At 48.3% G+C, this 15,895-nt stretch overlaps 6 protein-coding genes across 6 annotated transcripts; 5 read left to right on the top strand and 1 right to left on the bottom strand.

The window, feature by feature from the left end:
- Positions 1-650: 650 nt before the first annotated feature.
- Positions 651-2,196, top strand: LHYA1_G007893 (uncharacterized protein; the record flags this gene model as incomplete). The annotated part of the gene is made up of 2 exons (XM_031152817.1): positions 651-2,143; positions 2,193-2,196. 2 exons carry the CDS (start codon positions 651-653, stop codon positions 2,194-2,196), a joined length of 1,497 nt encoding a protein of 498 aa, XP_031002242.1.
- A 1,500-nt stretch (positions 2,197-3,696) lies between these two features.
- Positions 3,697-4,542, top strand: ayr1_0 (NADPH-dependent 1-acyldihydroxyacetone phosphate reductase; the record flags this gene model as incomplete). Its single annotated transcript, XM_031152816.1, has 1 exon — positions 3,697-4,542. One exon carries the CDS (start codon positions 3,697-3,699, stop codon positions 4,540-4,542), a length of 846 nt encoding a protein of 281 aa, XP_031002241.1.
- Positions 4,543-5,108: 566 nt separating this feature from the next.
- On the top strand, positions 5,109-6,036 carry aflD_4 (Norsolorinic acid ketoreductase; the record flags this gene model as incomplete). Its single annotated transcript, XM_031152815.1, has 2 exons — positions 5,109-5,572; positions 5,748-6,036. 2 exons carry the CDS (start codon positions 5,109-5,111, stop codon positions 6,034-6,036), a joined length of 753 nt encoding a protein of 250 aa, XP_031002244.1.
- A 532-nt stretch (positions 6,037-6,568) lies between these two features.
- On the bottom strand, positions 6,569-7,738 carry ypt4 (GTP-binding protein ypt4; the record flags this gene model as incomplete). Its single annotated transcript, XM_031152814.1, has 4 exons — positions 6,569-7,294; positions 7,357-7,486; positions 7,557-7,621; positions 7,676-7,738. The coding sequence occupies 4 exons, from the start codon at positions 7,736-7,738 to the stop codon at positions 6,569-6,571; spliced, it is 984 nt and encodes a 327-aa protein (XP_031002243.1).
- A 387-nt stretch (positions 7,739-8,125) lies between these two features.
- On the top strand, positions 8,126-8,550 carry LHYA1_G007889 (uncharacterized protein; the record flags this gene model as incomplete). The annotated part of the gene is given in 3 exon segments (XM_031152813.1): positions 8,126-8,199; positions 8,219-8,477; positions 8,506-8,550. The coding sequence occupies 3 exon segments, from the start codon at positions 8,126-8,128 to the stop codon at positions 8,548-8,550; spliced, it is 378 nt and encodes a 125-aa protein (XP_031002228.1).
- A 429-nt stretch (positions 8,551-8,979) lies between these two features.
- Positions 8,980-9,493, top strand: scu (3-hydroxyacyl-CoA dehydrogenase type-2; the record flags this gene model as incomplete). Its single annotated transcript, XM_031152812.1, has 2 exons — positions 8,980-9,199; positions 9,375-9,493. 2 exons carry the CDS (start codon positions 8,980-8,982, stop codon positions 9,491-9,493), a joined length of 339 nt encoding a protein of 112 aa, XP_031002229.1.
- Between the last annotated feature and the right edge of the window lie 6,402 nt (positions 9,494-15,895).

Below are 15,895 nucleotides of genomic sequence, written 5' to 3'. Positions count from 1 at the left end.
TTGAGGCTGCTGGGATCTTTTCAAACATGATTAAGCGATTTGAGGAATCTTCGGCTTAAGCACTATTCTGGCGGTCTTGAGAGGCAGGAGGACTTTGTAGAAGGTATATTCCTTTAGCAAGACTATTTTTTGACGAAAGTCTTCACGTCACAAGACTATTATATTGAGATAAGAATATACTTTCGCTAGTAATCCCTGCAGCGGGCATGTTAGCAATGGCTGTTGAAGCCTGCAAAAAGCTGGCTGATCAGAGCAAGGAGCTTGAGAGCTTTCTTTTCAAAATGTCTCTTTCCATCCAGCACTAATGATACCCGATAGTCCTAGTGGTATCGAGGTAAACATGTACTTACGGCCTCGGAAGAATGTGAATGAGAAAGATGCTGGATGGCACGAAAATTGCAGCGGGTCTATTCAGAGGCTTGGCAGTGCTGTTATCACCACTTTTATACCATCGTCACCACTATAGTTTAGACTTCCAGGCTGTCGTCACCACTATTGCCCCACTAACACCCCGCACCTCCCAGCTATCATTTAGACAAGTCTGACGTCCAACTAATAGTAAGCTCCTGGACTCAACAGATGGAGGCATCTTCGACAGAGAATCGCAAGTTAAGTTTCTATCCTAAAAACTCTCGATTTCTCGTCTCGTCATGGCATTCTTCCGACAGTATTTGACAGAAGATGAAGAAGCACAGATCCATCAGCAGTTCCAAGGGGATATATGGCGTCGTAATAATCAGGTCTTATGGAGCGGCATCCTGCGCGATGAAGCTCAGCGTTGGGCGGATGAACATGAGATGCAGACACTAACTACAGCAATGGGTCCTCTGATGGATGTCTCTCATCGGCTGTGTTCAAGAAATAAAAAAACAATCAATGAGTGGAGCCAGTATGTAAAGGGAGCTTCAGCTATCTTTGCATGGTATATCTCGAGAGGCGAAAAGGTTACAGTTTTATCACCACCACCCCCAGAAAGATTTCACCCATCTGGAGCAACAAGTTACCAAGCAATAGAAGAGCCAATTATAAGGGGGAAATTAGAGGCAAGAGCGGTATCACGAATCGAAATGGTACATCCAAACGTTAAAGGAGCCGAGAATATCCACTACCAGATATGGCCAGTGGATGAAACCACTACCTGGACGGCAAAATTTGGAGAGTCAAACGTGCAGAAACGTTGCTGGAGAATGGTGAAAAAGGTAAAGACTCTAGCATATAATTTAGGAGATACAGAGATTATTAAGAAGGTTATCAAGCAGTACGAGGTTAAACATACGCCAATTTCCGCTCATCGGGAGGAGGGGCAAGACGAGGAAAAGAAATATAGCGAAGAAGGAGAAAGAAAAGGAGAAAGCAAAGTTGATATGAAGAAGAGAATAGAGGAGGAAGAGAAGAAGAAGGTAGCAAAGATGGAGAAGAAGATGACGACGCAAGAGAAGAAAAGTAAGAAGGAAGAAGAGAAATGGGTAGCAAAGATGAAGGTAAAGATGGAGAAGAAGGAGGCGAAGAGGGTGGCAAAGATAGAGAAGAAGGAGGCGAAGAGGGTAGCAAAGATGGCGAAGAAGGAGGCGCAGAAAGAGAAGAAAAGGGAGGAGGAAGAGGACAAGAAGATGGATCGTGAGAAGATGGAGGAAACTAGCAACAGGCTCCACCAGTTGGAGGAAGATTGTAGAGAAGAGGGCATGGAGTCTAGAGCAAGGGCTAAAGTTGAGCACGAAGCTGCACAAGTAAAGAAGGAGAAGGCAAAGCTTCAGCAAGAGATGGAGAAACTAGAGAAAAGGGTGACTTTGGCAATGGCCGGAGAAAGGCAGAAGTTGAACCAGGAGTTTGACAAGCGTATGAGGCAACATGATAAGAGTCATGAAAAGCGCATGCAGGAGCTGGAAGATACGTTTGCTCAAAGGCGAGACGAGATTGATAGAAAAGCAGCGGACTTTGAGGCTGTGAGGGGACGACTTTCGACTGCAGTCAAAGAACGGGACAAGCGAATCGAGACTCAATCGGATGAGCTAGTGGAACTAAACGAGCGATATGATATGCTAGAAAGAGCAAAGAACTCAATCGGAAAGGAAATCCTAAAGCGGAAAACGGAGCTGGCACTGGTGAAGGAGTTTGCATTCGACCCTCAACCAGTGGATTACTCGTATGTGTTTTGGCTTATCACTAGCTAATAAAGGGGACCTCATGCTAAGATGATTCCGTGAGCATAGTTTTGCGCAAACCGAAAGTCCGATCGGATTTCTGGAACTAACTTCTATAGCATAGAAGGAAAAGTGAAAGCCCTCTTCTCCACTGGGAATTGGTTTTGCTAACCGTATATAAGGATATGGAACAAGTGCACCATAGCAGGCGACAGAAGATTCTTCTGCAACAACTCTCCTGCGAATGGTTAGGGGGAGAATTACAACACTTGGCAGCGCAAAGCTGAAGCGATATCAGTGGACAGGACAAACTAGGCCCAGCGTAATATTGACAGATATACTATGAGCCTACGGCTGTGGCTAACGCATATTGTATTTGAAGACAATGTCTAAAGAACTCCATTTCAAAGCTTCTAATGCATGCTCTGGATCCGCAGCACCAATCATGCTTTCCACATGTTCCTTAACCCGAGAGAGCTTGGTTAATGGAGCTTTCCCGGCCCAGCCAGCTTGGATAACATTGGTTAGGATCTTAGCACCTACTTTAATAGTGTCACGGCCTGCCAGCAATTAATTCTATATTTGTCGAACCTCCTGCACTAAGTTCACGTTATCGAAAGGGTCAAGCCTAGTGAGGATATAGTGAAGATACGAGGCTAAACTAGAGTGGTATATCGCAATATGAACTGCGTTATCATAATCGTCGTTTGTTATAGTAGAGCCAAAGTCGAAAGGTTTAAGGTGGCAGAGAGATATGAGAAATATAGCTCTTATATTATTAAGTGACACGGCTGCTAGAGAATATATATAAGAATATATAATTCTTATCTTTACCTAGATAATGAATTTCCAAATGTAACGCCTTTAATCCACTTCCTATCTTATATTCCCATCTAGTCTACATATTCTTCTTGAGCTTTATAATTCCAACTTAAGATATACATAGGTATACTCCAGACTCGCTTCGCGCACCAATCAATTTGGTCACCTCGAACAAGTACAATATCCACTCTTTCACCGTATTGCCTGAAACGGAATAGGATGAGCGCCGCAGACTACCCAGGTAGGTAATCACTTTTGAACATTTCCCGAACCTAGTCGCCTCATATGCCAGTTATGGGCCATCATTAGACCGGATAGGAATTTATTGTGTATTCAAACCACGTTTCGTTCCGTAGCGCAGTGCTCGGAAGGTGAGTTTGTCCGAGAATCGGGTTTATTTCACCCGCTCTGGCTATGATGCATGAGTTTTGTTATTTGCGCGGGAGATGATGGCCAGGATTGCTACTTTCGGTATATTGTCCGCTGGAGGGTTGGTGAAGAAGGTGGTTTTGAACTACTTTGGGGCTGCAGATTAGCAGTAGGGTTTCTAGACTTCTCTCTATGTATCTTTACTTAAATACTCACTCTTCTAGTCACCTCGGATGCCTTAAGTAACTTTTGTTTCCAGCACTTCAAGTACCATCTCATCCTATTCTGTTTCTTGGAACGTCTTCCAAATCAATCTATTGCTTCAAGTTAGCATCATCCAACCCTATATATGGCTGACCAGAAAATGGCCACCCCAAAGCGCACCGTTCTCATCACCGGATGTTCAGACGGAAGTCTAGGCTCCTATCTCGCCATCGCCTTCCACAAATCCGGACTGCACGTCTACGCTACAGCACGAAACCCATCCAAGATGGCCGGCCTAGTCGCGCTCGGCATCGAAACACTTACGCTGGACGTGCTATCCGACTCCTCCATCGCCGCCGCTGTGTCCCAGATACCGAGCCTCGATATCCTGGTCAACAATGCAGGCGCTGTTTTAAACATGCCTTTCTCGGACCTCTCGATCCCCGAGGCCAAGAAACTGTTTGATCTAAACGTGTGGTCGTACCTGGCTGTGACGCAGGCGTTCCTACCTCTACTGCTTGAGTCCAAGGGGATTATTGCAAACCAGACGTCGGGGGCTTCGGTCGTTACGATTCCGTTCCAGTCTACGTACAACGCGTCGAAAGCTGCGATGGCCATGTTTTCCGATAGCCAGCGCTTGGAGCTGGAACCGTTCGGCGTTCGAATTATTGATCTGAAGACCGGGTCTGTCAGGAGCAATATTCAGAACTCGATGACAGATAGGACGACGCTGCCGAAGGGATCCATATATGAGCCTGCGCGAGAGGCGGTGGAGAAGACGTTGGGTGGTGAAGAGTTCTTCAGAGATGCTGGGGAGCCGACGAAGTGGGCCGAAGGCGTAGTAGGGAATTTGCTGAGGAAGAGTCCGCCGCCCATTATTTGGCTACCTGGTAGTATAAATATGTTTCTGATACGACTTGGTTTACTTTTTCCCTTTGGGACGTTCGATGGGACGATTAAGAAGATGACCGGGCTTGATATTGTTGCGCAGAGGGTGGGAAAATAATCATACTAAAAGGGACATGGCGATTTATCTCAATTGGATGGGAGGGGGTGTGATTGTCTGTATGAGTCGGATTTATATATCAAGTTCTGTTTAAGGTGGTGGAATTAGACAGTGTAGTAGCGTGGATCTCATATCACCTAGGTATAACTTAAGATAAACAAACGCACTAAGAATATCCGAGTAGCGTTTTTAGTCTCTTTACATCTAATATATACAAATTCATTTCTTTAATTGCCATCAAGTGATAGATATTCGTAAGTTTATTCAGAGACTTTTATGCCAATATGGATTTCTCCCTCGTCTAAAAGCCGCCGTTACCCATTTAGCGCTTGTCACCTTTTGTCACCCTCTGTCACCCTCTGTCACCCTTTAGCAAAAATTCCGGATATGCGTGTATTCAAAAACCAGTTAATTATAAAGCGTTAATTACTAATTAGTATGATTTATCAGCTAAAAATAAAAGCAGAAAGTCCTCTCTGTTTTCAAGACTTTTGATCTATAAAAGGCGTTAAAAGACAAGAAACTTACATATCCGCAAAACAACATCCCCATTAACACCATCCATCATGTCCCCAACCCCAACCCAAACAACCATCCTAATAACCGGCGCCAACCGCGGCCTAGGCGCCGGACTCCTAACCCTCTACCTATCCCTCCCTTACCACACCGTCATAGCCGCCGTCCGGTCCCCCTTATCCCCTTCGTCGCTCGCCCTCCCCACGCTGCCCACCGGCGTCGGTAGCCATCTCATAACCGTGAAAATCGACGCATGCATCGAGACGGACCCCGGAGAAGCCGTCGAGACGCTCCGCAGCACGCACGGCATCTCGCACCTAGACGTCGTGGTAGCCAACGCGGGCGTCTCGTATGTTTTCCCCAAGGTGTCTGAGCTGAAGATCGAGGATCTGCAGGGCCATTTGATGCCGAATGTGTTTGGCGTGGTAGGGTTGTATCAGGCCATGTTGCCGTTGCTACTGAAGGGGGAGAGGCCGAGATGGGTTACTATGGGAACTATAGCGGGGAGTATCGAGTAAGTGAGAAAAAGACCCAAATCTAAAGCAATTCAAATTCAATGTTGAAAGTAGAAGAAAGAAGGAGAAATTCCTTCGTTTTCTTTCCATTTCTTGTTTTTCACTTTCTTATCCTCTCTCAAACAAATAATACCACAAAACGCATGCATGACTGACCCATACCCCACCGCCTAGATCCCAGCCCTCCATGACGAACGCAGCCTACGGCCCCTCAAAAGCAACTGTGCACTGGCTCACCAAGCGCATGAACGCCGAAGAATCCGCACTTGCCGCCTTCGTGATTAGTCCGGGGTGGTGCCAGACGGATATGGGCAATAGCGGGGCGAAGATATTCGGGATGGAAGAGGCGCCTGTGAGTGTGGAGGAGTCGTGCAGGGCGATGGTGAAGCTTATTGAGGGGGTGACAAAGGAGGGAAGGGGTGGGAGATTTTGGGGGTATGAGGGGGATTTGATGGCGTGGTAGGGAGATTGTGTGAAAAGCTTGGATAGATAGAAAGAGGGCTGTATCCTAGTGTGGAGGGGTTTCGTTTGTAAAGACGGGGTGTGGTTGATGGGCAAGTCGTGACGGGTTGGTTGTAGTGAGGAATATGAATATGATAAATGAACAAGTACATTCTGGCCCCAAAACATATGGCTGAAGCACTAGCTTCCGCGACTTCGATGAGTAGAAGACTGCTAGACTTTGCTTGGTAAGTATGCTCTAAACATGCTTGAAGCTAAGAAACGTGAGCCTCTAGACGACAACTAAGATAGAAAAGGGGTTCGCTTGAACAGAGGTAGGAATAGGGATCTAGCTCGCTAAAAAGAACCGAACTCTAGAAAAACCATTATCGCATTTCTCACTCGGAGAAGTAGGGCTATTAGTGTGATCTATCTATGTACCAAGCTCACGTCGGCTCCAGTCCAGTCTAACCTGCCGTCCAGCCGGACGCAAAAATATATACGCTCGCTGAACGCCGAACGAAACCCATCAAATAATACATCATCATCATCCATCAACAACATCCACCTCTCCTCCTTCTTGTCCCGCCACTCAATGTAAACACCTCTTCCCACTCCCTCACGCCTCCTCCGCCAAACCCCCACCCCTTCTTCCCCTTTCTCCTCCTAGGACCCCGTTCATCAACCGTCATGCCGCTTTTCACACTCGCCCCATCTTCGCCTCCCCACCCTCCATCCCCATACTGAATGCCGCTCATCGGATCATCAGGATCAATCTCGCCCAGCTCGATCTTGGTCAAAATCATCCTTGCTAGCCGTCCAAACACCTCATCCACATTATCTCCACTTAACGCAGAAACTTCCACAGAAACAGGCACGTTATTCGAACTCGCCCATTTAGACGCCTCTTCCGCACTGACTTCCCTCCCGTCCGGCGCTGAAGTAGCGCGCAGTTGTGTCCCTAATCCCAATCCCGTACTTGAGTTTACTGATCCCGCGCCAGCGGAAAGGGGGAAACTGGAGCCCCTGCTGCTAACACTTGAAGGTGTGGTAGCGGAAACGTCTATCAGGTTTGCATTTTCAGCGATGTCGAGTTTATTGCCGACGAGGATGCATGTTAGGTTTGGACTTGCGAGGGCGCGCGCGTCGTTCATGAAGGAGGGGAGGGAGGTGAAGGTGCTGTGGGAGGTGAGGTCGTAGGCGAGGATTGCGCCAGCGGCACCGCGGTAGTAGGAGCGGGAGACAGAGCGGAAGCGTTCTGTGCCTGCTGTATCCCATAGCTGTTCCATCATAAGTATCAGTATATTTCCATGTGGGAGTTGGAATAGTGGGGCAGACGAACTTGGAGTTTTATCCTTTTCCTCCTGTTTCCCGTCCCGACTTTGATTATCTTACTTGCGAACTCGACGCCGATGGTCTGCGAGCTTACGACTCGCCATTCGTTCTTGACAAATCGATGGAGGAGGCAGGATCTGTGTTTCCATGAGCTGCTTATTCTAGCATAGCTTCGAGGACGAGGACAAGTTTTGGTTGATAACGTACTTTCCGCTCCCACTGGGTCCCAGCAATATGATCTTAGCAAGATAGTCATACATGCTTCCTAATTCCTATTCCATAATTAGCATCATTCAACTTTCATGCGCCTGGATGGAGCAACAAACCTGGTCTCTGGCTGTCCCCGCGCTCTCCTCACTGGCGCCGCTCAAGCGCCTGGGACGCACCATCCTGCCTTTGCTTGTAGGATTCCCTTTCTTTCTTTCCTTCTTCCTTCCTTCCTCTCTTCCTTTCTTTCCTTGAACAGACAGCCGGTGAAGTCGTAGTGGTAGTCGTCGAAAAGGGGTGCAAGATTTATTAATGTGGATTTGATTCCCCGTTTATTGACAAAGTCGTTGTTGCGTTGTCTTATCACATCGGTGTTTGAGAGCTCGAAGTTCCGGCTCTTGCCCAGATGCGGTAAGGTGCGGGAAGATGCGGGAAGACGCGGGGCGAACAAGGGGGATTGACTGAACCGAGACCGAGACCGAGGCTTCCGATTACCATAGTCTATACATGGGTCTATGATTCCCAACAACCTAACTTTTATATTCCTTAATATATCAATACAATGCAAAATGAAGATCGAAGGAAGAACATTCATTGTATCCGGCGGGCAAGTAGTTTCATCCCTCTCAAACACGAACTCGTCGTTAACAACACACACGCAGTGCATCTGGTCTCGGCCGAGCATGTGTTGAAGACATATGTCGCCGAGGAGGCTACGCCGCAATTTTCGACTTGAATGAAGAGCTTGCTGGCGAATTAGTGCGGGAAATTGGTGGAGGAAAAGCAAAGTTCTTTGAAGCGAATGTCATTGAGTCGGATAGTATTGCTGGGGCTGTTAAGGGAGCTTTGGCCTGGGTCAAAGAGACCGGGATGGAGGTTGGTGGGATTATTGCTGCCGCGGGGGTTGCTACACCGGCTAAGGTACGTACGCAAACTTTTCATTATAAAGGAGTCTAAAAACGTGATGAATTTCTGGGGAGATGGTGAGGCGTGAGTTATGAAATTGGTTTGAGTGAACTCTAGTGAGTGATTCACGAGGTTTTAAGCTAGGTTGAAGTGCCTCAACTTGAGTAGCTTGTTCAAGACAAAAGACGAATGCCAAACTTCTGCCGTTCGTCAGAAGGAAGGTATTCAAAGTTGGGTTTCTGGCACTTCTATTCCAAGTCAAAATAACAAAGCCATTGTCACATTCTCATTCCCACCTCTCCAATCCACCTCAAAACTCACTCCTTCCACCCAAACCCTAACACCCCCCTAGATCCTATCCCGCGATCTAACCCCCTTCTCCCTCTCGGACTTCGACTTCGTGCTCTCCGTCAACGTCCGCGGTACAATCGACTTAATTCGCCAAGTACTTCCGCACATGGCCTCCACCGCCCCATCCACTTCCCCTGACAGCGAGGGGGAGCGCGGCATAATAATCATGGTCTCCTCCGCCGCCGCCTTCGATGGGCAGCCCGGACAAGTAGCCTACGCGGCCTCAAAGGGGGCGGTAGCATCGCTCACCCTGCCGATGACGCGCGATCTGGCGAGGTATGGGATTAGGGTTGTGACGATCGCGCCGAGTTTGTTTGATTCGAGGATGACGAGTGTGATGAGCGAGAAGGTGAGGGGGAGCTTGGAGAGGGTTATGGAGTTTCCGCGTGAGTTTTTGGGCAAGTCCCTTACCTCCTTCCTGTCTATCCTTCCTTCCTTCCTTTCTTCCTTTCCTTTCCGTCCTAGTTCCCACTTCTTGTCAAGATTCGAACTTTGATTTTTGGGCGTTGCATGTGCTTCATGGCATCATAACAAACAAGCAATACAAACTAAATCCCGCAGTACGTCCCGGTAAACCCCACGAGTTCGCACAGCTCGTGACGCAGAGCATCGAGAACGTAATGTTAAACGGTGTTGTGCTGAGGCTGGATGGCGGGATGAGAATGCCGAGTAAGATGTGATTGACTAGCCGGCTTTGTGATTCAAAAACAAATTGGAAAATCAACATTCAAAATCTGATGTCCTATGTTGAGTGAGATGCGGTGGAGATGGAATGTAAGTCTGTGTATAAACTGACTGGGGTTGTCGTCTCTTCATACTGTATACGTAAATCTTTCCTGGGATTACATCTTGCTTCTTCTGTCTACTTTCTTTGTAGGGTACTTTCTTTGTAGGGTACTAAGGGTAGACTCGTGGCCTATACCCAGTGCTGCAGAAGCCCCCTCTGAAGCTTCAATTGATCAACAGAGATGATTTCCCTCCTTTTGTCTTGAATTTGCAAAATCCCAATGTCAGACTACCATGACATGCTTGCAAAGACACCCCAATACAATACCCAACAGCCTCCCTTTCCACCCCCATCCCGCCATCCATCACTCACCAATTCCCCACTCACCACTCAAACTCTTCACCAACCCCTCAATATTCCATCCCGCCCCCCCAACCCGCCCCAAACAAGCAAGTATATTCCCCTGTTGCGCCGGATGCGTTATACGCCTCGCCACGAGCGCAAGAGCAGCGATCAGACACGGGTCCCAGCATTTTGTATCCTCGGGCTCGCTGTGCAGCGCAATGCCACAGACGCGGCGTGCGTGCCAGAGGGGGGAAAGGCTTGCCTTGTGCATGGCAAGCTGAGAATCAGAACCAGAATCTCCATGCATCTGCATTTCAAGGTCAAGGTCAGCTAGGGATAGCAACGACGGTTGGTGACTAAGTAATATATGCATAGCTGTGTGATGTAGGGCGTTTAAGGAAGTGCCGGCGCCGCTGGCGTATATGAGCGTGGGGAATGCGGCATCGGGACCTTCGAGTTCTAAGAGGGGCTGTAGTTCCGGGGGACGATGCGTTTGCCATGTGCAGAGCTCGGTTAGGAGGGCTTTCCATTTCATAGTGCGAGATGCAGATATGCCTACTGAGGTCGGAATGGCAGATGGAGATGTCGTGGCAGCGAAGTGGTTTTCTGGTTCTGGGGCTGGGAGGCAGAAGTTCATGACGTCGGCGAGAAGACCGAGGCAATGCAGAGATGCACCTAGAGGTTTCTGAGGTGGGTCAATGATTGACTCGTGGCTGTTTGGAGGGCTTAGTATCTGGCGTATAGGTCCGGATATTGCAATTGAAGCAGTCTGGTTCATGAGAGAGTATGCAATTTCTTTCCTTAGGGAGGTTGAATTAGCTAATGGACAAGTAAGGCACTATAAGTAAGGAAAGAAAGAACAGGCACCGCGAAGAATAAATAGATCATCCACCGACAGTCTTGACGTACCTAGTCTTGCGATCAAAACAAGCATACTAATCCACATTGACCGTTCATCCGCATCAACGAACTTGTATTTCATCAAGCTAGTCGGGATCCCACCCCCATCAAAGCTAGCCTCCCAAGACTCCGGAACCGCCTGGACGAAAAGCAACGTCCGTACCAGCACGAAGCTAACCATAAGTCTCAAAGCGGAGAATGGAGATTTCGCGTCCAGCGGACTGGACATGGCCTGAAGGTGAAGAGGGCCGACGCCACGGCGCCTCACCGTGTTTAGTGGGCGACCTGAGGAGGCTGCTGAGAGATGCAGGATCCCTTCTAGCACGCAGGGTGAGTCCATGGCTAGTCGGGTCACGAGATGGCGGAATGGTTGGCTGGGGTCGTAAACGTCTAACTGTGTAATGGGACGGGTGGAGAGTTAGAACAGGCGGTTCTAGGATGGTGGGGTGGGGATGGAGACTTACCCAAGGGGCGACATGATGGCTGTAGTATTTCAGAAGGATGACTTCCTCGTCTGATAACGAACTACGTCCCACGAGAGGCCAACTGTTGTCCCACCTGTTTGGATCTCGGGGTGGGTTACGCGATGGGCCCTGACAACTCAAGTCCACTGTGTTCTCCAACTCATTTTTTGCAAGACTCCCAATATCCTTCCGTAAAGGGTGACTGCCATCTTCCAGAACCTGTACTATCGAATTCTCTACAGGTCTAGTTTCTAGGACTATTCCATGACCAACGCGCTGGTCCTGGAATTGGCTAGGGTACTCGGTATTCATAAAAGTAGGAGGTGAACCATCATTTCTGCTTCGAGCAGAGGAGTCATCGTTAACGACAAACTGAAGACCGGGACATCATGTCAGCCCTTCTAGCAGAGGTCACGCTACCCAGTCAAACAGTATGATCGACATACCTCCAAAACAGGACACTCGCGAGCGGTGGAAGAAAAAGATGCTCTCGACGTGACAGCAGATGATGTCTGGCTATTTTTATCCAGAAAAGATATATGCGTAATGTACTTGCAAACAGCACCAGCATCAGCGCAACGCCTGCATTTTGGTTTTTCTTCGTCGCCTACAACACATCAGCTGTTGTCTAATTATGAGGTATTGATATGATATGATATTATTGCCACTCGACAAACGACTCAACTCACATTTGCGGTGTTGGGCACGGCATCGTTCGCAGCCGGTTCGGGCACGTTTATGTCGTTGCTTCAGACTTCGAGGAAGCTTGGCCCCTGCATCGCCAGAACCAGCAGCTGCAGATGTCCCCGACATTACGATTATTTTTGTACTCGTAAAGACGACGCATTGGGAATTTGTGGGCAACTTGGTCTACTTACTGTAGGAGGTTATTTCTCGGTTTCCATCCGATAATTAGTATGTATTGTCAACATGGTAAGATCTAATTGGACATCTGTTCCGGTTCGGCCTCTGCGGGTAAAAGGAGGGGGAGAAGTGCTTGGTAAGCAGAATGCGGATCCCGCTGCCTATCCTGACGTATATGCGGTTCGCGTTGTCGTGTTGGGCCATGTGGGTCCCTTAACCGCATCTGCTTTAAAATCGTACCAAACTCATTCATACCACTGACTACATTTGTACAAGTTGACAAATGTGATACCAATCGTTCTCTCAATATGTTGCTATTACCCGCTAGTACGATCCAAATAAGCCAGGCTGTCTGGGATGACAGTCTTGTCGTGATGTCAATACGTGTTTGGTCGTGGTTATAAAAGGAACGAGCTGTTCCCTTGATTGAAACCCACCAATTGCGAATCCCGTGTCCCATCTCCTTTATATATTTGGAATTTTGCATTGTATATCATATCATATCATGTCATATTACATGATGACCACTGTACCAAAAACCATGAAGGCATGGATTGCCATTCACGCAGGTCCACCGCAAGAAGTCCTCAAACTGAAGACCAACTGGCCGACTCCAGGGCCGCCCATAGCAGGAGAAATCACAATCAGAATTTCCTACGCAGCGCTCAATCCTGGGGATGCCAAAATCATGTCGGCGAAGATCTCATGCAAGAGCAATAGTATCCGCGGCATGGATTTCGTCGGGGAAGTCGTGCAAGTAGGGCCCCCATCTACATCCACATCCACAGCGCCCTCGAACATACACATCGGGATGATCGTCGCGGGCACCGTGCCGAGCATGAAGCTCATGCGTGGCGTGGGCACGCTGGCTCAGTACATAGTGCTCCCGGCGGACGCGGTTGTGGAGAAGCCTGCCGGCCTGGAAGAGCGCGATGCGGCTGGGCTGTTGGGAGTAGTGGGCCAGACGAACGTGGTGATGCTGCGCGCTGCCGAGTTGCGGAAGGGTCATAGGGTGTTGGTCAATGGTGCGAGTGGTGGCGTGGGATCTGTTTCCGTGCAGGTGCTGAGCGGGATGGGCATGCATGTTACGGGGGTCTGCTCAGCGAGGAACGAGGCGCTGGTGAGGAGGCTGGGTGCTGAAGAGGTGAGTTGGTCCGTCATGAGAGCATTGGCGCCTGATTCTCCATCACGAATCCCAATTCAACGGTGTGGTGATTTAACTTCTCGCAGGTTGTAGACTACACCGCTCACGAATCACTATGCGATTTCCTCTCTTCCACATCCACAAAACCTGGAAATACCCGCTTTGATGCAATCTTCGACTGCATAGGCAACGACGAACTCTACCACGGTTCTCCCTCATATCTAAAGCCCGACGGCCGATACATCGCCATCGAAGCCGGTCCATACGGGATATTTAAGCTAAACAACTGGCTACCCACCATACTCGGAGGCACGCCACGGATGATTAAAAATGTCTTCAGCCGGCCAGATCCTGCTTCAGCTCAAGAAGTTGTGAAGTGGTTCGAAGACGGATTGATCAAGGAGATTCCTGTCGACTCGATGTTTGATATGGATGGCGTTTTGCAGGTAAATTAAACACGCTTACTCGGAATGGAAATGAGAGGGCTATTGCTAATTAATGACTTTCTGGAATCAAGGCTTTCGAACGGTTGGAGACCGGGAGAGCAGTCGGCAAGATTATTATAAGGATACAATACAGCATTCCTACCGTGGTCCTAGAGTAACCGGATGACTTTCTGGAAAAGGCCGTGGTACAGTAAGTAGAGATGGATTTGAAGTGATCTAGAAACCGACGATGAAACGCATGGTTAAAACCTAAGCGCGTGCATATTTCGTGTAATAAGAACATAACAGACAAATGTGATTTTCCATGCAATCCAACAAAACGTTACCTTCTTTCGAATACAATGCTGGTAATGCTTATGATATGATTTGCGCAAAAAGTCCTAGAAGATGCGGTGGGTCTTACAGTATCTGAGGCCTTGTCTTGTCTCTATTCAGCTTCATGTTGCTACTGGACAGCGGAATACTCGCAAGGACTTCCTCCGATGTGAAACGTGAGTGCAGAGTCAAGTGATATGATATGAGTGATCGACGGATTTGCACCTGCAGTTATCCAAACATGTCGGCCTTGAGATTAGGCTGGTACACAGGCAGTGGTTGAGACGAACATTGAGAGTGGATTTGTTTCGCATTAAAACATCATCTTATTCAGCCTGTGCTGTGGAATGGACCAGATGAAACCCATTTAATATTTCTCATGATTTGGCCTTGCCAAGGCAAGAGAGCGCGACGACTAGACGAAGCGGGGCTTCCGTCTATTTTGTATTGCATCTTTGAAGGATGCTGGGGCTTAGTAGGCCAGAGAAGCCTCTCGACTTGTTCTCAGACCAGATCATAGATACATGGGAGCAGAGTATCATCGAGCGTGCATATACGCATGTATAGATCGGCACTCGCCCGATCCCTGCGCAGCATGTGCTGTTGGCATGCATGCATGTCTGAATTAGAACTATGTACGAGTAGAGTACCGAGGTGTACGTAATAGTTGGTCTTCCTTCTTCGCTCCCTTCTGAGATAAAAGATAGTTGGGCCACCACTTACTTGTAGGACAACCGCAGTTGATTGATTGATTGTACAGCAATGTCTGTAGGTATAATAATAGAGGACAAAAATATACCATCCCGCTTCGTCGGACAGTCAATAGTAATTCAAACAGAAAAAAAGTGAAAGAAAGAGTACGTACAGTAGAGGATAAATAAACATGACAGATAATGGAATTGCATTGCATCCGAAAGTCCCGGTAGAGGGTTGATTTCCCCGATGACTGAATAATTGGCACGGGTCTGACCCGGAGTCTCATACTATCTCGTCGCCAGTAATTTCCAAGTACGACAGCTCTCGCGAGAACGTCGTCGCGTGTCACGAGGTGCACGTCTGCCCGTATCAAGAGGCGGAGGGCCTTCTTCCGGACCCGAGCCGCATCAAGCGGTCCTACGCAAGCCTTTCTCGTAAGGATAGATTTGGATTGCCGAAGGAAGGTGAACGAGTGTTTCCGTTCCGGTATGGGCGGAGGAGCCGTCAAGTCCAACTGTGTAAGTATAGTATAGTGGACGGGGGGGGGGGGTTGCGATGTAGATAAGATGAGGGTGGAGAGAAAGCTTCATGAACAACAACACGTCTGGGGACAAGCAAGAGATGAATGAACAAGACCTTTGCAAGGAGCTCTTGCTGGTGTTCTAAGTACGAGTCTCTGAGCTATATATACCTAGTATTTCTAGCTGCAAGCAAGCCACACTCTGGTGAGCCCTAGTTGAGAACCCATGGGGTGTTCCCTAGCGAATACTGTACTGGTGGTCATTCCCCCTCTTCCAGGGGGCATGGTTATTCCGATGGAGAAATAGCTGCAGGTACAGTCAGTAGCACCGTATTCTCTATAAAAGTTGCTTGAAAAGATCCGCGACATCTGCGAGAATCTCAAAGCTGGTAAAACTAATCTTATTTGGAATTTGATCCGAACCTTGTTGATTGTCAAGCGGATGCATTTTAGTAGAGTACTCGAGCAGAGACTTTGAACATGAATACCAGCGCCTTACAGTCAATAATCGGTCAACCAACCCGACAATCAATCCATCACATTACTCGAGTATTTTCCTCCAGTACTCCTCGTACATCAATCCCTCGTCAAGCTTACTCGTACACCCGCACGTCGTGGCATGTGGCTGAAGCTCACATGTCTCCAGTAATCGCGGGGTGAA

This window comes from Lachnellula hyalina (genome assembly GCF_007821495.1).
Source record: "Lachnellula hyalina strain CBS 185.66 chromosome Unknown contig00180, whole genome shotgun sequence".
Taxonomy (NCBI): domain Eukaryota; kingdom Fungi; phylum Ascomycota; class Leotiomycetes; order Helotiales; family Lachnaceae; genus Lachnellula; species Lachnellula hyalina.
This window is presented reverse-complemented; position numbering and strand designations above follow the sequence as displayed.